Genomic DNA, 17,835 nt, shown 5'->3' with positions numbered 1-17,835 from the left:
CTATTGGATGAGACTACTGGACGTCCGCCTTTCCAATAGTCTCAAATTGAATGGTTGGTGATGCCTCCTACTAGATGGGCCCCAACAAAGCGGCGTAATGCCTCGGGCGCAACATTAGGGTGGTCGGCTAAGGGTGTAGAGAGAAGCAGCAGCAGAGCTCACCATCACGAGGAGCTCGTGAGCGGGATTTCCTGTTATTACACATTACGTTTGAGCACTTCCACCCTTTCGAGCATATAGCTCTTGCGCTGCACTCTGCCGGCCAATAAAGGAAAGCCAGAGGCGGGGGATAGATTACAACTCCCCTCCGGACGACTCAGGTCCGTGGGGTCGCCACTCCCCAACAGCTCGCCACAAGCTGCACGGCGAGTTTATTATTATTATTCTCTGAAAATTACTGTTGTAAATATGGATCAAAAGTTCAACCAATCCATTTTGGTGGATTAAAAACTTTATTTACACACTTGGGTCTTTCTTTACTACTCGTTAATTATCAGTCGCTACAACTTAAGACAACATCTATCTGTTGAATTTCTACAAATTTGAGACATGATCCCTTACTTAAAGATCTGATTAAGAAACAAAGAGCTTTTTGAAAATGACGAAGAAAACTTAATTTTATCAATTTTTTCGATATAATTGTTGGCCATTCATTATTGAATAAATATTGTTTAGTTTGATTAGGACTCTTACTTATTGTTTTAAGAGGCTGGTATTTGTTACAGTATCATTATAGTTACGTTAACATTGTTTATAAAATGATTCATTGTTTAAATAAAGATTTTGAGTTTAGTTCCGTTGAGTTATGCAGAAAATAACAGAAACTATTATGAACAAACAAATAACGATAAGAACACATGGATTAATATACTTGCTACTCAGTAATTGTAAGAAATTATATTTTTCTTCTATTTATTACCTTACATTTTTAAGACTGAAGGAATCTGCTGTATGAATCTGACATTTATTAGATTTTTTAATTTTTACGTGACAATATTGATGTCATATCGTAATCAACGACGTTATTAACCAATACGATTATTATTAGAGGTAGGAAACCAATCAAATACATGTAGCACTAATACTTTATACTTTTCTGTAGAACTGTGTCCGTTCTGTGGTCATCAAAAAAAATTATGCATCGAATATCTTTCTCAAAAACGAATAATAATCTGGTCTGATATTTTTCCTGTATTAGATTAATCTATAAGAATTAAATGAGAGTGATTTTGAACAAATATTTCACTTTTTTTTTCCTACACATTTAGGTCGCGATTTGTGTATGACCCTAACACAATAAATTGACGATCATCAAACCTTTAAACATACCTTCGCAATTGAGTTTGAATCTACAGAAATTGCATTAAAATAGACCCAAATGGTATATAGGTATGATTTTTTACTATCATTCACATTCAGTGCGACTGGACCTGAGTTCAGTAATCAATTCTTCATTTGTGATGACAATATTCAAGAACTTGTATACCAAATAAAAATTAAAAATATTTATGTCAATTGTCAACCTAAAATTATTTTATTGTCATTTGTCATAACTTAGATTAAAGATTTATATATTATATTAAACCGATTAAGCCGGATTGCAACTTGAAGTTCAAGGAATTATTGGAATTTACCAAGTTTGATTTCATAGTAGATTTAAGCTGATAAAAAAACACAGGGATAAGTTAAATAAAATATTTCATAAACAATGAATAACATTTTAAGAGGTACTGTAAGACTTTGTTCACGGTTTTTATCTACTTCTTCGATAAAACAATGTGCCCAACCACCTAAGTTAAAGCCAAAAAAATTCTTTGGTCCGATTACATGGAAATCTATGACCGTAACTGCTATCGTTGGAGGAGGGTTAACTGCCTTTATGTTATATGTTAGGAAAGAAAAACAAGATGCATTGGATCGTGAAAGAAAAAGACAGTTGGGTAAAGCTAAAATAGGAGGAACTTTTGAATTGGTAGACTCAGAGGTATTACATCATTTATTTCTATTAGGTTATCTTATAAAACTTGTATACATAAGAAACTTGTACACATAAATATTAAAATAAAATGTTTTATGTTCAATATATTTATATTAAATGATCATTGTTTTGTTTGTACTTATTATAGGGCAAATTAGTGAAAAGTACAGATTTTCTTGGTAAATGGTTGCTAATTTATTTTGGATTCACACACTGCCCCGATATATGTCCTGATGAACTGGAAAAACTGGCTGAAGTAGTTGACAAGCATGGTAAATTCTTGCATTTTTTTTTATTATTAATATTTTGATATAAAATTATAATCTTTTATAGTTTTAAGTCTATGTCTATATCTGTTTCTACATATTATTGAAATTATTTTTGTTTCAGACAATACTCCTGCATCACCACCACTACAACCATTATTCATTTCTGTAGATCCACAGAGGGATACTCCAGAAATTGTAGGAAAGTAAGTTTGATTTCTAGTTAAATATTTATTTTAGTATTCTTTGTAGATAACAAAATAGGTAGAGGGGCAGAAGAACTGAAATACTCAGTCAGGACCCACTCAAAAGATTTAGTTATTTTCAGCAAAATTCTCGTAATTTAAGACATTGCAACACAAGTGATTGAACTTAACAATACAAGTAGAATAAATTCAAAATTATCTTTGTGCTAATTAATGTTATCTTCGTTAGGTACTGCAAAGAATTTACACCTAAGTTGTTAGGATTAACCGGAACTAAAGAGCAGGTTCAACAAGCATGCAAGTCATATCGAGTGTACTTTAGTGCAGGTCCACAAGATGTAGATGATGACTATATTGTAAGTAAAAACAAAGATAAAAAATATTTAAAAAAGATGTTTTGTTTTTTTAGTTTCTTTATCTTGCATATAGCAGGGAAGTTTGAGAGAACTTAGTCATTCTGATCTCCCTTTCAAATTTGAGACACTGGAGTGGCGGAACCCATCTGCAACTTTTCTTACCGCAGCCCTCTTCGGTGTAATAAAAAATGTATTGCACTGAATGGGGATCAAAATCACTACCATCACAACAATATTACAATTATTTTTATTTGTTATGTTGTTTATGTATTCAATATTAAAATTATAAAGTTTATATATTGACATAATGCAACATGTACAATCCTGGCTTCACCTGGCTTATCGCTAAAAGTAATCTTGGATTATGCTAAGGCCACACTACGGGAAGCATCAATGCCTATCATTCTGATAAAATGCATCAATGCCTATCATAATTTTTTTAAGGCAATAAGGTGAGTGGCTATATTTTCAACATTCAATGTGTATTCCCATTGTTGGGGTTAAAATTGTTAATATACATGACCAATACTGAATGGAGAAAAAGAGATTTGTAGTGTGGCTGTGTTTCAATGAGTATCGCGTTAAGTTGTAGCCGTACACCTACGTCAAACATCCATATCCGGTATTAACGGTATTTTTCGGTAGTGTGGCCCTAGATTTATAAGTGAAAAATAAATAATCCACAAAAATGGTACAAATGTGGAAAGGATTGTTTTATAAGGTTTATAATAAATGGTGTAACTAAAGAAAATTTCCAAGAAGCATGGGTTGGATTCCCATGACATATTTTTTATAGGCTTTCTCAAAACATTTTTCTATTTGTAGTGCCGAATAACATTTTGAAAATGGAAGAACAGCTAGACAAAATTTTAATAAATATGTAATCTTTTTATTGCAGGTGGATCACACAATTATTATATACTTAGTAGACCCAGACGGAGAGTTTGTAGATTATTATGGACAAAACAGAAATGCAAAAGAAATACATGAGTCAATACTTGTAAATATCAAAAAATATGAACTTTCAAAGAAATCATCATGGTTTTAAAACTGAATAATATAGCATTTATTGAGTATTTTAGTTATGTTCTAAATAAAATTTAAATTTATTTATTGTATTAAGACTACTTTTATTGAAAATTAAATATATATTTATGCTATTATTTAAGACATGGTTATGTATGCACAATAGTAATAAAAATATCTTTACTTTAAATTAGACAGTATTAACTATTAATAACCATAAAATGTTTAAAACTGTATAAAAATGTTCAAATGTTCATAATTTGGCATGTAATGCATCATCAAACTATGTAATTTCCTCACACAATTATGAAATATTTTTGTAAAATAATTTTATTTAATAATTTAGGTACAATAAATATTTAATTGTCATATTTTAATAATATAATCAAATTAAATCAGTTTCACACTGTATCCCGCACATAGTCAAGACACTTTCCGCGAAATTCTGGAGGCGCTGCGTCTTTAGTGGCGGAACTCTACACCGCGCTTTGCCACGACACCAGAGCGAAGAAATGAAAATATAAATTTGAGTAAATATTTGTTATAGCGGCAACAGAAATACATTACCTGTAAAAATATCAATTGTATTAGACTTTACTATATCATGATATCATTAGATAAATATTTTTGGAAGGGTGGAGGGTGGGGTGGGCAAATTATTTTGTTAGTCAAATTCCTTCGGTGGGCACCAGACCATTCTGACACAATAGATGTCTGTGTGTCTAGACAGACGGAGAGTGGAGTCTTAGTTATAGGGTCCCATTTGAGTAAGGGACTCTAAAACTAAAGATTCCAATTTAATAATTTCCAACAGTTATTTCACAGCAATTTAGTCAAACATGTAATGAACGAAAGTGGGGAATGGAAGTATAAGGTTCTTATCTTCTTATCTCTCATTAGGTTATTTCTGCCTACGCTGCTATGTGCAGGCTAAAATAATAATATACCTAAAAATATCTTACACGAATTTGGTGAGGAGAAAAGGAAAATATGAACTTAAAATGCAAAATATCTGTGCAAAAGGATGAATTTGGGAATGTAAAACTTAAAGGATTTTTTTTTTTTAAATTTTTAGTCAGTGCTTGGTAAAACATGGTTGGTTGGTTTTTATAACATTAATTTTATTAGCTTTTCTGTGTTTTTAGAAGTTATCTATTAATGTTATTTTTGTCTTGGTTGGCGCCGAATCCGATGTTCCCTTATTTTGGAAATTTAAAATGAAAAAGATGGGATTTTACATTACTTTTAATAACAGTGAACATACAGTGTTACTATGTTTATATTTCTGTGTTTATTCACAAATGAAGAGGCCGTTGTGGCGCAGAAGCACAAGGGTATGAGTACAGTCATACCCTTGTACGCGACGGTTGTGGGTTCGATCCCCACTCAAGGAAGTGAAATATTTATTTACGTTTATATTTTCATTTTTTTCGTTCTGGTGTCGAGGCAAAGCGCGGCGTTGAGTTCTGCCACTCAACACGCAATGTGAATTCGGCAGAAAGTGGGGAACAGAGTGTCTTAAAACTAGATTCCCTCTGCCTACCCTACTGTGTGCAGGATATAAGGTGAAGCTGAACATACAGTCTATAGTAGTTTTCTTAGATCCTTCAAAAATTTGCAGTCATTTTACTAGTGATTTTTCTTATAGTTACTTGACCTCCAGATGTTTGAATTTGAACCAAGCTTTGATCTAACTGATACAATTTCATAGTTGTACCTTCTAATACGGATGACGAGGATATATTTACACCATCTTCATTTACAGTCACTAAATTTACATCATCCACTTCATTTTTTATATAAGTTTCATTGCCATTCAAACATTCAGTTGTTTCAAAATCCAAAGTACTTTGTACATTATCTACAACGACAAGTTCAGTCTTCATGTTACTATCTTCTTGTAATATTAGCTCTCCAGATACTTCTAATGGGATTTCTTCAGTCAATAAAATATCTTCATTTTCCCTTTCACAATTGAGTTTTGTTTTTCCTCTAGCTTCTGTTAAAATATTATTTGTATCATTGTCAGCGAAAATAATGTTATCATCCATTACCAACGGCAGCTGTTGTACAATTACAAGTCCTTTATTTTTGCATTCTCTCTCGTGGGTTTTGATATGTTTAGCTAAGTAATTTTTTCTTTTAAACTTCTCTGAACAGACAGCACATTCATAGGGTTTTTCACCTGTAAATGCAAATATTCGAATAAATATATATATATATATACTTGGGCGTATCTAGATATATTTTCTGGGGAGGTTGGTTTCTGAATTTTACCTTTGATAACCCTTTTTTACCGTGTAAATATTTGTTTTTCTTTTTTATTTTCTGGGCAAATTTCTTTTGTCAGTATAATTTGTGAGGTGGCCCACATCAGACTATTCTGGTGCAGGCACGGGCCATTTAAACTTTATCGTTTATTTATACATGAGAATAACATAAAGGCTACAATTTATTTAAAAAATGAATAATTTGGCGATAATATAATAAGTTATAGCAGGCGAAGCCGCATTTAGGTAGCTAGTCTTGTATAAGTTATAGTGTTTGAATTGTTTCTTTTGCGTCTGCTCCTTGCTACGTCTTTTAAAGTATGTACTTGTACATGTGTGTTTGTGTGTGTCAGTTACCAGTGTGTATGAGGTAGTGGTCGCGCAGGCGCGCCGCGTTGATGAAGGACTTGGGACAGGCGCAGCAGGCGAAGGGGCGCTCGCCGCTGTGCTGCCGCAGGTGTGTGCGGATGTCGGTGCGCGCGAACCTTGCGTACCGAACAAAATACATCTTAAATTCGTCTACATTGACAAGAAAAATTATACAATATAGATTTATTAGAGAATAAGGAAGATATGTAGGAGCACCTGGTTACCTCTAGATGTTTGTAAAATATGGGGCCCAACATCAAAGCCCCACTTCCGTTTTTTTTATATATTAGGAAAGAAAAATATTTAAGTATGTAGACAACGTATATATATATCAACGTAGAGGGATTTGATCTTGACCTCTTTCTGTAATTTTTTTTATATACCTACTACATAGTTATTTTAACTGTTCAACACTAAAAAGCATTGTTTGCCGTTCTATTTCATATTTTAAGGCTTTTGGGCGTGTCAATTTACAGCGAAGATTACTTTTAACCAAACTGAACCAATGAAGATTGGTCAATTAAATATAGAGCAAGTAACACAAACAACTGGATTAACGATGTAAAGATGAAGTTTAATTTCTATGTTTATTCAGAGAAATGAAGATTGTTTATGAGAACCATATATCTTTTAGCCTGTTTATACGTATGTGAAGGTTTGCCGAGCTTCCACAAACACCAAGTCGTGGCTTGTTATGGCTTGCGAGAGCTAGTCGCGGATCCGGACCAGTGTCGGTTTTTGAACACAGATCAAAGGGAGTTTGTGGCAAACGCTTGCGAGGTGTTCATACGTACAAACAAACCAACATTTGCCGAGCCATCACAAGCATATAAACCATGTATTAGATATTCCTTACCTCTTCTCACATACAGGACAGCTGTACGGTTTTTCCCCGGTGTGAGTGCGTCGATGACACGTCAGTGACGAGCCTGACGTAAATTTACGTTGACATATGTCACACGTATACGGCTTTTCTCCTAAAGAACATTCCAATATATTTTGTTATAAATCAGTAATGGTACACGTTTGTTGCCCGCCCAATTTTTGTTATAAAAAATAATAATAATTTCGCGTAATAATTTCGACATAGATCAGTCTTACCCCCGACTTAATAACTACAAAACAAAAAGGTTCGTTTAAATCTGTTCAATAGTTCAGAAGATGTGTGTGTACAAACGGACAGACGGAAATTTCAAAAATCTATTATTTTTTTTACATAAGCCTAAATATTTTTTTTCTTAAAATTATTTAATATACAACCACACCACTTTTTTGCCGGCTTATTATAATAATAGGATTGAAGTGAAATGACGTTTGCCGCAATCATACCTATTATAAAAGTACAATATTATTTTTATCTATCTCATTCCATTATTGTTTTGAATAATTTATTTGCAAAAAGTCTTAAATATAAATACTTAATATATGGATTTAGAATGCATATCATTATAGTTTATATTGCCTATAAATTACGAAATTTACTGTATAATGTAAAACGAAAAAAAGGATATTAATTTTAACAGACTCTAACGGTATTATCTAATATTTGTATTAACAGGTAGAGTATGTTAAAATTCTTTTTTTTATTTTAACTTATACCGAAAGTTTTATAATTTGAAGATATGATATGAAGTGTATTATTAATTATAAAAACTCTAGATCCATATATTACATGCTTGATACCTACACAAATTGTTAAGAAAATTTATCTTGACAAACCGACATATAGACAGAGGACACAACAAAGTGATCCTATAAGGGTCCCTATTTTTCTTTTTCCTTATAAAAGACAACCTTGTGTCCATTAAATTATTTGTAAGATAGGAAATACCTGTATGAGTTCTCATGTGCAATTTCAAGTTGGAGGTCTGTATGAAGGCCTTGCCGCATATGGAGCATACATATGGTTTTTCCCCGGTGTGCGTTCGATGGTGGGTGTTTCGCGTCGACTCGTGGCGAAAACTATTAACATAATTGTCGTCATTCAATTTCGGAACTGTGTTTTTTTAAGAAAATTTCACCAATGATGTTAGTTTAGAAATAACTTCACAATTGAAGAAAATTTAAGATAAGGCAGTAGTTAAACGTAAGTTGGAGATATTTTTATGAATAGTTAATTACTAATTGTAAATTTTTTTAACGTTATATAATTGTATGTGTATATATTTCGATACGGTCAAAAATTGAAAAGTTCGAAGCAGACCAGGAGAATTTTTGTCAAGTTTTGTTGTCACTTTGATCCTGAACCTAAATAAGAATCGAGGATTTGGAAACAAGCGGAGGAACTGACGCCGAAGAAATTTAAAATGCATCTCAGCAGATCAGGTTATGGAGTCCATTTATTGGGACGCTTTGATATGTGGGCCACTATTATGGGATACTTCTACGCAGTATATTGCGGGAGACTATCAAGGAGAAAGGGCGTGGCAAACTGCAGGCTGGAATGCTGTTTTACCAAGACAACGCACTGGCTCACGAAGTTACAATTGCCATGGCTGTCGGTCAAGAAGAGGGTTTTGAATTGGTGAATACTGCTACTTGTTAACAACTTCTTTCTTTTTCCTCGGCTCATTGAACACCTCCATGGCAAAAACTTTGACGACGACAGCGAAGTGATTGTTGCGATTTTTTTGAGGTAGACGACGGTTCATGACGGATCAATAATTTTTAAAGAGAATTCCAAATTTAGTAGTAAAATGTAATGTCATATAAATTGCGATGAATGTGTATGCTACGTCCAGTGGAGAGAATAAATTTTCTTTTCCCCATTCTGGTAAGATAAAGTGCGGAGTCGCCTTCCGCCATTCCACAGTTAGTGTTCCGAATTCGTTCTGAAAATGAAGAGACCATCTTGGCACTAGGTTCACACTGCCTACTGAGGTATTAGTAATAGCATGTCGGTCACCGTTTGTCGCAGTAGAGGCAGGCGAACTGCTTGAGTTCAGAGTGCACGCGGCGGTGCGAGGCGAGCAGGCGACGCGACGGGAAGCGCTTGTCGCACACGTCGCAGGCGCAGGGCCGCGCGCCTGTGTGACGCGACATGTGCACGCCCAGCTGGCTACTGTCGCAGAACCTGCCCCCCATACCCGTGCACATTTTACTTTAAAATTTTTAATTATATTATATATTTTTATTTAGAATATTCTACTTTGAATAGTCTTGACAGACAGACGAACAACAAAATGATCCTATATGGGTTCCGTTTCTACCTTTTGAGGTACGGAACCCTAAAAATGTGTATGTTTTCCCAATCGTAATTATTTTTTCTGAAGAGTGTACCTTTTGTCACACACGTGGCAACAGTGCTTCTTCTCTCGCTCCTGGCCGGTGTGCACGTGTACGTGGCGCCGCAGCGCGCACAGCTCCGCGAACGTCTTGTCGCAGCGGTCGCAGGCATAGCGCTCGGACTGCATGTGGCGGCGGATGTGGCGCCGGAACCGCGCACGCTCTGTATAAGACACGGAACGGGGCCTTCTGAGCTTTCGTGCTTTCTTGACTCGAGAAGAAAATAAAAAATAAAAATATCCTAAAATCAAGTCTGCGCAGGCATCTACTGTTTACTTCAGAGCAGCCACGACTTATCAACCATACTGTACTATACACAGAAAAACAACGCACTTTGCAACGCAGAAAAAACTGAGGTGCTGCTGGAGAGTATAACTATGCACGAAAAGAGTCAACAGTCCTACTAGGCGATTAATACACACATACTTAGTGAATAATTGGATGTATATACATTGTATGTTTGTTAAATATAACGTTGTTTCGTTTAAAAGTTACCTACGAATAAAGGTTATAATGATATACCTGTAAACTCTTTTAGACATTTATTGCAAGTCCAATTATTGCCTTTATTATGTAAAGCAGAATGTATTTGAAGATCACTTTCACAGATAAATGATTCCTTGCATTGTCCACAGTTGTATGGTTTCCTACTTAAAATGTTATTACTACGACATTCCTTTAAGTGCGCCCTTAAGGTTTTCGATTTTATGAACTTCTGGAAATAAATATTTTTAATTTATATTATTTGCTGCATCATACTTAATATTACATCACAAGGAGCCATTGTGACTCAGTAGAGCACTGCTCTACTAGTAAAGGCAACAAATGAAGATTCAATTCCCACTCAGGGAACTGAAATATTTTCAACTCCTCGCTTTGGTAAGACGACAAAGCGCGGCGTTAAATTTCGCTATCTGTTAAAATACAATATCTCGAAAATTGGGAGTTAAGCCTGTAGTAAGTATAACACTAGACTCCCTACCCTTCTATAAGCAGCTTTTAGCTTTATTGTGTATTTCTATCTAAGCAGGCATAATAAGCAGGAGACAGAATAAAGCCACATAATATACTTGTTTTGATTATAGCTTAGATCATATTATATAATTACACCGAAATATACTATTTTCAATAATATTATAAATCAACAAAATATTTTAAATATTAATTTGTATTGTTCTAATGATTGTTGGTTTAGCATAAATTATATTTAGGCAGTTTTTACCTTTGAACACAATTCACAGCTGAGACATCGTTTTAATTTATTTTTATGTGTAGTCTTTGTTTTGGTTAGTTTCAAATCTGCAAATTATATGCACTATTTAAGATAGTAATATTCTTTCTTTGATTATTTAATTAAATTAAACATTACCTTCTTTTTGTGACGACATTGGCTTACTGAAATGAAAATAATGCATAGCTGAGTTTATTTATAAATAAATATATAATGTTTTATTCAAAATCACATATAAATTAGACAGGTTCGTAGTGGCGTAATGGCACAAGCGTGTGACTAAACACTTGAGCTGTGGGTTCTACAGTGGCGTAGCTAGGGGGGTGCGAGCGGGGCGGTCGCACCGGGCATCAAAAGGAAAAGGGCATCAAAGTCGACGATCAGTGTGTTTTTTCTTTGTTTTTTTAGACTTTATACCATTTTAAAGGGCATCAAGTCCCCTAAGCCGCACCGGGCATCAAAAGGAGAGGCATCACTTTTTTTTTTTAAGAACTCATCAACAGGAAAGGGGCATCAAGTCCCCCAAGCCGCACCGGGCAGCAAATACCCTAGCTACGCCACTGGGGTTTTATTCTGCACTCGAGGAAATTAAATATTTAATATTTTTTTTCTTCACTGTGGTATCGAGGCAAAGCGCGGCGTTAAGCTTCGCCAATCGACGTGTTGTGTTTCATCATGGTGGCATGTAGAGAAAACAGTATCTTCAAATGTGGTTCTCTTTGCTTATTCTGATAATGCGGGACCGCTTAAAGCTAAAGATGTAAATAAGCCAATGAGTGTTACCTTTTGATGTCTTTTGAAGGTTCCTTATGGGCATCAGTAACATAAAAAAATTCATCTTCTAAATATTCAATTTCTGCAAATCCAAGCTTATTTTATTTTTATATTTTAATTAAAACTTGTGTTTAAACATGTTGAAAGATGGAATGTTATTGAACTGCATTATTTCTATATTCATTATCATATTACTACATTTTATATTTCTTATTTCCATTATATTTGGAATTAATACTTCTAAATTATTAAATTAATATGCAGTTGAAACTATATATTGAAATATATTGAGATTTGATGGTGTTACCTTCATGATCATCAAGTCTTTCTATTATGTAACTAGTTTTATTGTTTATGTCATCTTCTATGTTTCCTATGTGTTTATTAAGATTGCTTACAGGATGTATTTCAGATGTACTTTTCTTATTTATGTCAATAATTGTTGTTTGTGTTCCTATATCCTTTTTATTAGAGTATCTGGTTAAGTAAAATACAAATTATTAATTAAATTATTAAGTAATTTTCTTAACAAAAAAACTGTAAAACTTACCTAAGATGTTGATCATAATCACAGTTGCTGCTTGGCTTTACTAATTTTCTAAGAAAATTATCAGTGTTGCAACATTTTGTTTTGAACTCATAGAAATGCACAATATCATTGTGACAAGTTAGACATATTTGTAATGGAAGGTTTTCTTCTAGATGAACCTAAGCAAATATTATATAATGTTATTATTTTAATTTTACATATAGAATGTTAAAATGTAGGGCAAACTATATTTCAAAATATAATATATCCTAAACAATAAACATTATTAGTAATTTTCTAGGATTGGCAACAAACAGACTTACTTTAATACATGAAACAGCTGAAAACATATCTGCAAATTTTAAGTGCCTAGTTTTGGACATAAGCGAAATCATGTTATTTTCTGTCGACAAACAAACTCGACAAATAGATTTTAAATCAATGTTTTCCTCTAATTTCTTTTTAAATTCTCCATTCAAAGTTGTCTCAATATTAGATTTATCAGAAACAATTGTATCATCTAATAATATTTTTGCTTGATTTATATCAACAATTGCAGTGAAAGGAATTTCACTTTCCAAATCTATAGAAGATTCAATTTTTACTTTTTCCTTATTTGCCATATTTATGGTTTGTACATCTAAATCATTAAAATATAAAATTGTTTAAAAGCAAATAAATTAAAGATACCATATATGTGTACAAAATACTGAGCAGAATTCAACTTTTGTATTTTCATGGAGTATTATAAATTATTTATCATAACATCCATATTCTGAAATCATACTTAACAGAATACTATTAAATACACTTGACGTACAAAAACTTTATATTCATTCATACCACCAACAGTTCTGTATAATATGGTTATTGTTCAGGGCAAAAAGGTTGATGTTGCACATTATTAAATAATTATGTTATAGTACACAATGGTCTGTATTCTGTATTCAGTTCTTTTATATAGTGCTTGAAACTGAGTATGACTATACTCTGTAACTCTAAAGGAACATCGTACTCTACAGAGTTAATGCTTGTATGTTTAGTGTATGGCATGGATCTTTGATTATAGCGTTCTGAGCGTGCCAGTTGAGCACATATCACTTGTGTGGAGAAGATACGAAGGAGGTTGTATGGTAAAAAAGAGATAATGTGTGTGTTTACAATTATTGACGTGAATTAATATTTGACACATGTCAAATAATAATCTTAATAACATTTGTCGTGACTGGTGATTTACATTTATACCTAATCTGTTCATATTCTCTAGATTGGCAAAAAAGAGTACGGAAAAATGAGGGCGCCACTATATGGCTGTCAAATATAGTACGACAAGAATTAATTTAATTTTGGCAAATTATATTCAGGTTTACTTGTCATATCTATGTTGCTAATGAAATGAGACATAAACATTTTAATTTCGAAATCCTTTCTTATCCAATCTTATGTCAAAATATTTTATTTTATATCTTACTAAATTTTATTAATTAAAATTAGAATGTTCAATACAGAACTAATCTACAAAGAAGAAACCTTTTGGATTGTGACAAAAAGATCGAAATTGTCTAGTTCTTTTTTTGGAGCAAATGACCATAATAAAATTGTTAAAATTGAGAGATCTGCAAACATGCTTACGCACATAGGGTAGCCACCATTTTACCTACAATCCTGAAATGGGTATGAAATCCTTAGTGGGACAGAACTATATAACGATTTTGTAAAATGTATTTTATAAATATACTTATATCTTGCATTTATTTTACTTCTACTCTAATATTTAATAATAATAAACCGCACAAGTGTGACTTGGGCTCGGCCACGAGATTCCTTGCAAAAATAATCACGATTTAGGTGCAATCTATAAGGTACCCAAAAGTAAAAAAGTAAAGTAGGATTAAGCTTACATACGGGCCCTTTTAAAATGTGCATAACCGCTCACGTCCACGGTCCGAGCTCTATCTACATAGATACATCATTGAAGTACATTCTAAAACAAATTTAAGTCTTACGTATGTAATATTTAGGTTCTATAAGTTTATTATTAAATTATTAAACGTAAGTACGTAAATGCTTAATGGCTACGAAGTTGATGGTAAATATATATATAATAATATATAATAATAATATATAATAAAAACAATATTAGACTAAATATTATAATCAAATAAAAATGTTCTTAAAATATACGTAGTTATATTTACTTAAGTATTCACGTAAAGAAAATTTTATATATAATAGCAGATATTTGAAGTAATATTGTGCCCCTTGAGATAAACCTGACCTGTAGAGATAAGGGGTGGAAGGGTCTCCGTCGGACAGACCCGGACAAGCGAGACGGTGACCGACCGGTGGACAACTTCGCACAATATTTTTTGCATCCATTCGGCTGCGACTTCGCTGGATAAATCTTAAACATTTTATCACCAATATGTTTATTGGAATAACATCTAGTGGTGACAACGTCAACTCCCACTACGATTACTTGATTTGAACAAACAAGAAGGTGAGGAACATTTTCTGCTTATCAGGGTCATGTGAGCCAATAATTTTATAAAAGTTTATTAATAAGTTAACAAATGATACGTCTTTTCTGATGTTTTGTAGAATAATGATGGTGAGATGTGCGTACTTTAGGTCATTTAAAAAAAATTACTCACTAGATAGTGAGTAACGCAAACAAAAAACGTTATAAATATTTGCAAGTAAAGAAGTTTTTCGTAAAGAAATTTTAAACGTTACTTAGTTAACGTTTTTGAAGAACACAACACAATATGAATTCTGTTATTCGGTTACAGGTAGCGATTATATTAATAAGTATCCAATACTTATAATAACGATAATGGCACTGGATTTTATTGCTGGATGTATTGGTGGTAAGTTAAAAAATATATCGTTAAATCTTTTAGCATTTCACATACTTATAATTTGACTGCAAGTATTGTAATGTTAGTACTTAGTATTGTATCTTATCATTACTTTCAATCTTCAGGTTGTGCTGGAATTATTGCTGGTCATCCATTAGATACCTTAAAAGTGCATGTACAGTCAGGTAGAGGTAGTGCATTAGAATGCGCTAAAACTCTTTTAAAGGGAGGAACATTATCAATGGCATATAGAGGAGTCGGGGCTCCTTTAGGTGGTATTGCAGGAATAAATGCTATAGTTTTCGGTGCTTATGGAAATACAAGACGAGCCCTGCCTAATCCGGATTCTTTGTCGACACATGCAATAGCCGGCGGTGTCGCGGGGATGTTACAAAGTTTTGCCTGTGCACCAGTCGAACTAGTAAAAACACGACAGCAGTTGGCGAAACCAAACGAGGGCGTACCTACCGGTGCGTGGAGTGGAGCCCGTCATATTTTGCGAACTGGCGGATATAAAGCTTTATTTCGGGGCTTGGGTATAACAATAGCTCGAGATAGTCCAGCTTTTGCTATTTACTTCACATCATACGAAGCGATGACTCGAGGAGATCAGTCGGTCATGAAAGTGTTTACGGCTGGAGGAATAGCGGGAGCATTGTCATGGATTATATTGTATCCTATAGACGTCGTAAAATCAAGATTCCAAGGTGATGCTATTGGACGATATTCAAGTGCTTGGGATTGTTTTGTAAAATCAGTAAAGTCAGACGGTTTTAGGTGTTTAGGACGAGGAATTGGTGCAGTAACGTTACGTGCCTTTATTAGTAATGGAGCTTGTTTTACTGCTGTTGCCTGGACCGAGCGAGCTTGGCAGCGTACATTAACTAATGAAACTGGTAGTTTAGTTCAAGCAAGTACTATTGGGGAGGGTGTTATATGTGAAAAATAAGAATACAAATACGACATTTAAAAATATAATATTGAAACAATGTTTTATAATTTAAAAAATTAAACGAGGTAATGGCGATATGTTATCAAATTATTTGAATCAATTTATATGTTTCTAGGTACATAAATATTTAATGGCACGTTCCTATTGTATTTTGAATATTTTTTGCAATTCCTTATTTATTGAAAAATGTGTATTATGTTATTTAATAAGGCAAAAAAAAGTTTGTTTTAGTGTATGGATATATCTACACTATAACAAACATATATAATATAAATAATAGAATACCCAATCATTGGAAATTGAGTAGTAAATATATTAAATACTTAGAATAAATCACAATTTATTTGATTTTGGTTTTTTAGTTCACCTGTATAGAAAATCTTTATAGATATTTATGATTTTGTGTTGCACCGTTTATCTATGGATGTATTTATAGAAAATTTATTTATTGCATTTAGGTATACCGCGCACTGGTGACTTTTGTCACGGTGACAATAATTTTTTTGTCATTGACATGTCACCATACTTTTCGCGACTGCGCGCACTTGCGATGACAGTGAGGAAATTTTTTACATTTGATAAAATGGATCTCGAAGAGATGGTTGTCTGTGTACTTATATTAAGAAATAGAAAAAAAAGCAAACGTAGAAAATATTGGTTTTCAAATTACTATTTGAATAAACCTTTAGGGATTCACCCTTTGGGTGAGGAAACTGTCACCGCGTCCATAGATTTGTATGCCCGTGCGCGCATTAGCAACCAAATGTCACTTAGTTCGCCCTCCCCCTTGCGGTTTCCATACTAGTCGTCTTCCGCATAAACATGAAACAGCAGCGTGTTGCATTGCAGCACAGAATTTTTATTTCAAGAATTGCGTCAGTTCATCACCAAGGCTAAACGTGTGTTTTCATGAAGATGAAATAGACAATGACAATACTGATTGACGAAATTGAGTTGAGGCCATTGCTCTATGACAAATGAAAAGTTGAAAGCCAATATTTTCTACATTTGCTTTTTTTTCTATTTCTTAATATAAGTGCACAGACAACCATCTCTTCGAGATCCATTTTATCAAATGTAAAAAATTTCGTCACTGTCATCGCAAGTGCGCGCAGTGGCGAAAAGTATGGTGACATGTTAGTGACAAAAAGTTTATTGTCACCGTGACAAAAGTCACCAGTGGCGCGCTAAGCCTTGCCGTTCTCCGCGGACAAAAAGTCACCCAATTGTCACGTATCCAAATGCACGCACCTTCATTAAGTGTAATGTACACGGTGACAGTGACGCAACAGTCACGGTGACAAAAATCACTAGTGCGCGCTATACCTTACACACCTACGAACTAATACCACTTAAAAAAATCTGTTTCAAATTTGACAGGCACCTGATAGGCACAAATAGATAACTAAAATTTATTCATATATAGGTACCTATTACTGAATTACCCAATATATTTAATAATCTGATTACTACGAGTATTTAAGTCGGTTAGAGACCGTCTACAAAATAAGTGTAATTACAATAACTGTGTGTTTGTCATTTGTCACTCAGTAAAGAAATGTACGGGTCTGGTACTGTCAGCGCTTATTTTACGGGAACAGCATGTAGAGTAAAATATTTCAAAACCAAAAAGAAATTAAATAAGATACGTCAACATAGGATTTTTTTTTCATTTCACAATGTTTATCAAACACAAAAATATTTTTTCAATTCGGACCAGTAGTACCCGAGA

At 33.5% G+C, this 17,835-nt stretch overlaps 3 protein-coding genes across 5 annotated transcripts; 2 read left to right on the top strand and 1 right to left on the bottom strand.

Annotated features, from left to right (window-relative positions):
- Positions 1–1,190: 1,190 nt before the first annotated feature.
- Scox (Synthesis of cytochrome c oxidase) lies at positions 1,191–5,803 on the top strand. Of its 2 annotated transcripts, XM_085202746.1 has the most exons (6): positions 1,191–1,389; positions 1,894–1,984; positions 2,127–2,250; positions 2,369–2,450; positions 2,680–2,806; positions 3,705–5,803. In XM_085202746.1, exons 1-6 carry the CDS (start codon positions 1,379–1,381, stop codon positions 3,852–3,854), a joined length of 585 nt encoding a protein of 194 aa, XP_085058872.1. In that variant the 5' UTR covers positions 1,191–1,378; the 3' UTR covers positions 3,855–5,803. The 2 variants fall into 2 exon arrangements, with proteins under 2 accessions (XP_085058872.1, XP_085058871.1); XM_085202745.1 differs by lacking the exon at positions 1,191–1,389 and having other exon boundaries at positions 1,450–1,984.
- LOC146528845 (uncharacterized) lies at positions 5,063–13,495 on the bottom strand. 2 transcript variants are annotated; one of them, XM_085202743.1, is made up of 13 exons: positions 12,614–13,494; positions 12,312–12,469; positions 12,069–12,238; positions 11,771–11,843; positions 11,126–11,151; positions 10,979–11,055; positions 10,279–10,471; positions 9,751–9,919; positions 9,377–9,544; positions 8,303–8,433; positions 7,328–7,448; positions 6,460–6,587; positions 5,063–6,017 (listed from the first exon to the last, which is right to left on the bottom strand). In XM_085202743.1, the coding sequence occupies exons 1-13, from the start codon at positions 12,911–12,913 to the stop codon at positions 5,440–5,442; spliced, it is 2,292 nt and encodes a 763-aa protein (XP_085058869.1). In that variant the 5' UTR covers positions 12,914–13,494; the 3' UTR covers positions 5,063–5,439. The 2 variants fall into 2 exon arrangements, with proteins under 2 accessions (XP_085058869.1, XP_085058870.1); XM_085202744.1 differs by lacking the exon at positions 9,377–9,544 and having other exon boundaries at positions 12,614–13,495.
- Positions 13,496–14,583: 1,088 nt separating this feature from the next.
- Positions 14,584–16,395, top strand: LOC146528844 (mitochondrial basic amino acids transporter). The gene is made up of 3 exons (XM_085203189.1): positions 14,584–14,790; positions 15,083–15,160; positions 15,277–16,395. Exons 2-3 carry the CDS (start codon positions 15,127–15,129, stop codon positions 16,098–16,100), a joined length of 858 nt encoding a protein of 285 aa, XP_085059315.1. The 5' UTR covers positions 14,584–14,790; positions 15,083–15,126; the 3' UTR covers positions 16,101–16,395.
- Positions 16,396–17,835: the final 1,440 nt, after the last annotated feature.

The sequence above is a fragment of the Heliconius melpomene genome, chromosome 19 (genome assembly GCF_056956725.1).
Source record: "Heliconius melpomene rosina isolate 202511_hmr_F chromosome 19, ASM5695672v1, whole genome shotgun sequence".
Classification (NCBI taxonomy): Eukaryota; Metazoa; Arthropoda; class Insecta; order Lepidoptera; family Nymphalidae; genus Heliconius; species Heliconius melpomene.
Note: the sequence above shows the minus strand (reverse complement) of the source record. Positions and strands in the feature narration are given on the sequence as shown.

Bases quoted from the DNA above. Each gene is read 5' to 3' on its own strand.
- Scox (XM_085202745.1), top strand. From the start codon at position 1,709: ATGAATAACATTTTAAGAGGTACTGTAAGACTTTGTTCACGGTTTTTA. The intron at 2,451-2,679 runs GTAAGTTTGATT...TATCTTCGTTAG, and splicing joins ACTCCAGAAATTGTAGGAAA to GTACTGCAAAGAATTTACAC. The intron at 2,807-3,704 runs GTAAGTAAAAAC...TTTTTATTGCAG, and splicing joins ATGTAGATGATGACTATATT to GTGGATCACACAATTATTAT.
- LOC146528845 (XM_085202743.1), bottom strand. From the start codon at position 12,913: ATGGCAAATAAGGAAAAAGTAAAAATTGAATCTTCTATAGATTTGGAA. The intron at 11,056-11,125 runs GTAATGTTTAAT...TATAATTTGCAG, and splicing joins AATGTCGTCACAAAAAGAAG to ATTTGAAACTAACCAAAACA. The intron at 6,588-7,327 runs GTAAGGAATATC...TCGGTACGCAAG, and splicing joins TGTCCTGTATGTGAGAAGAG to GTTCGCGCGCACCGACATCC.
- LOC146528844 (XM_085203189.1), top strand. From the start codon at position 15,127: ATGGCACTGGATTTTATTGCTGGATGTATTGGTG. The intron at 15,161-15,276 runs GTAAGTTAAAAA...TTCAATCTTCAG, and splicing joins TATTGCTGGATGTATTGGTG to GTTGTGCTGGAATTATTGCT.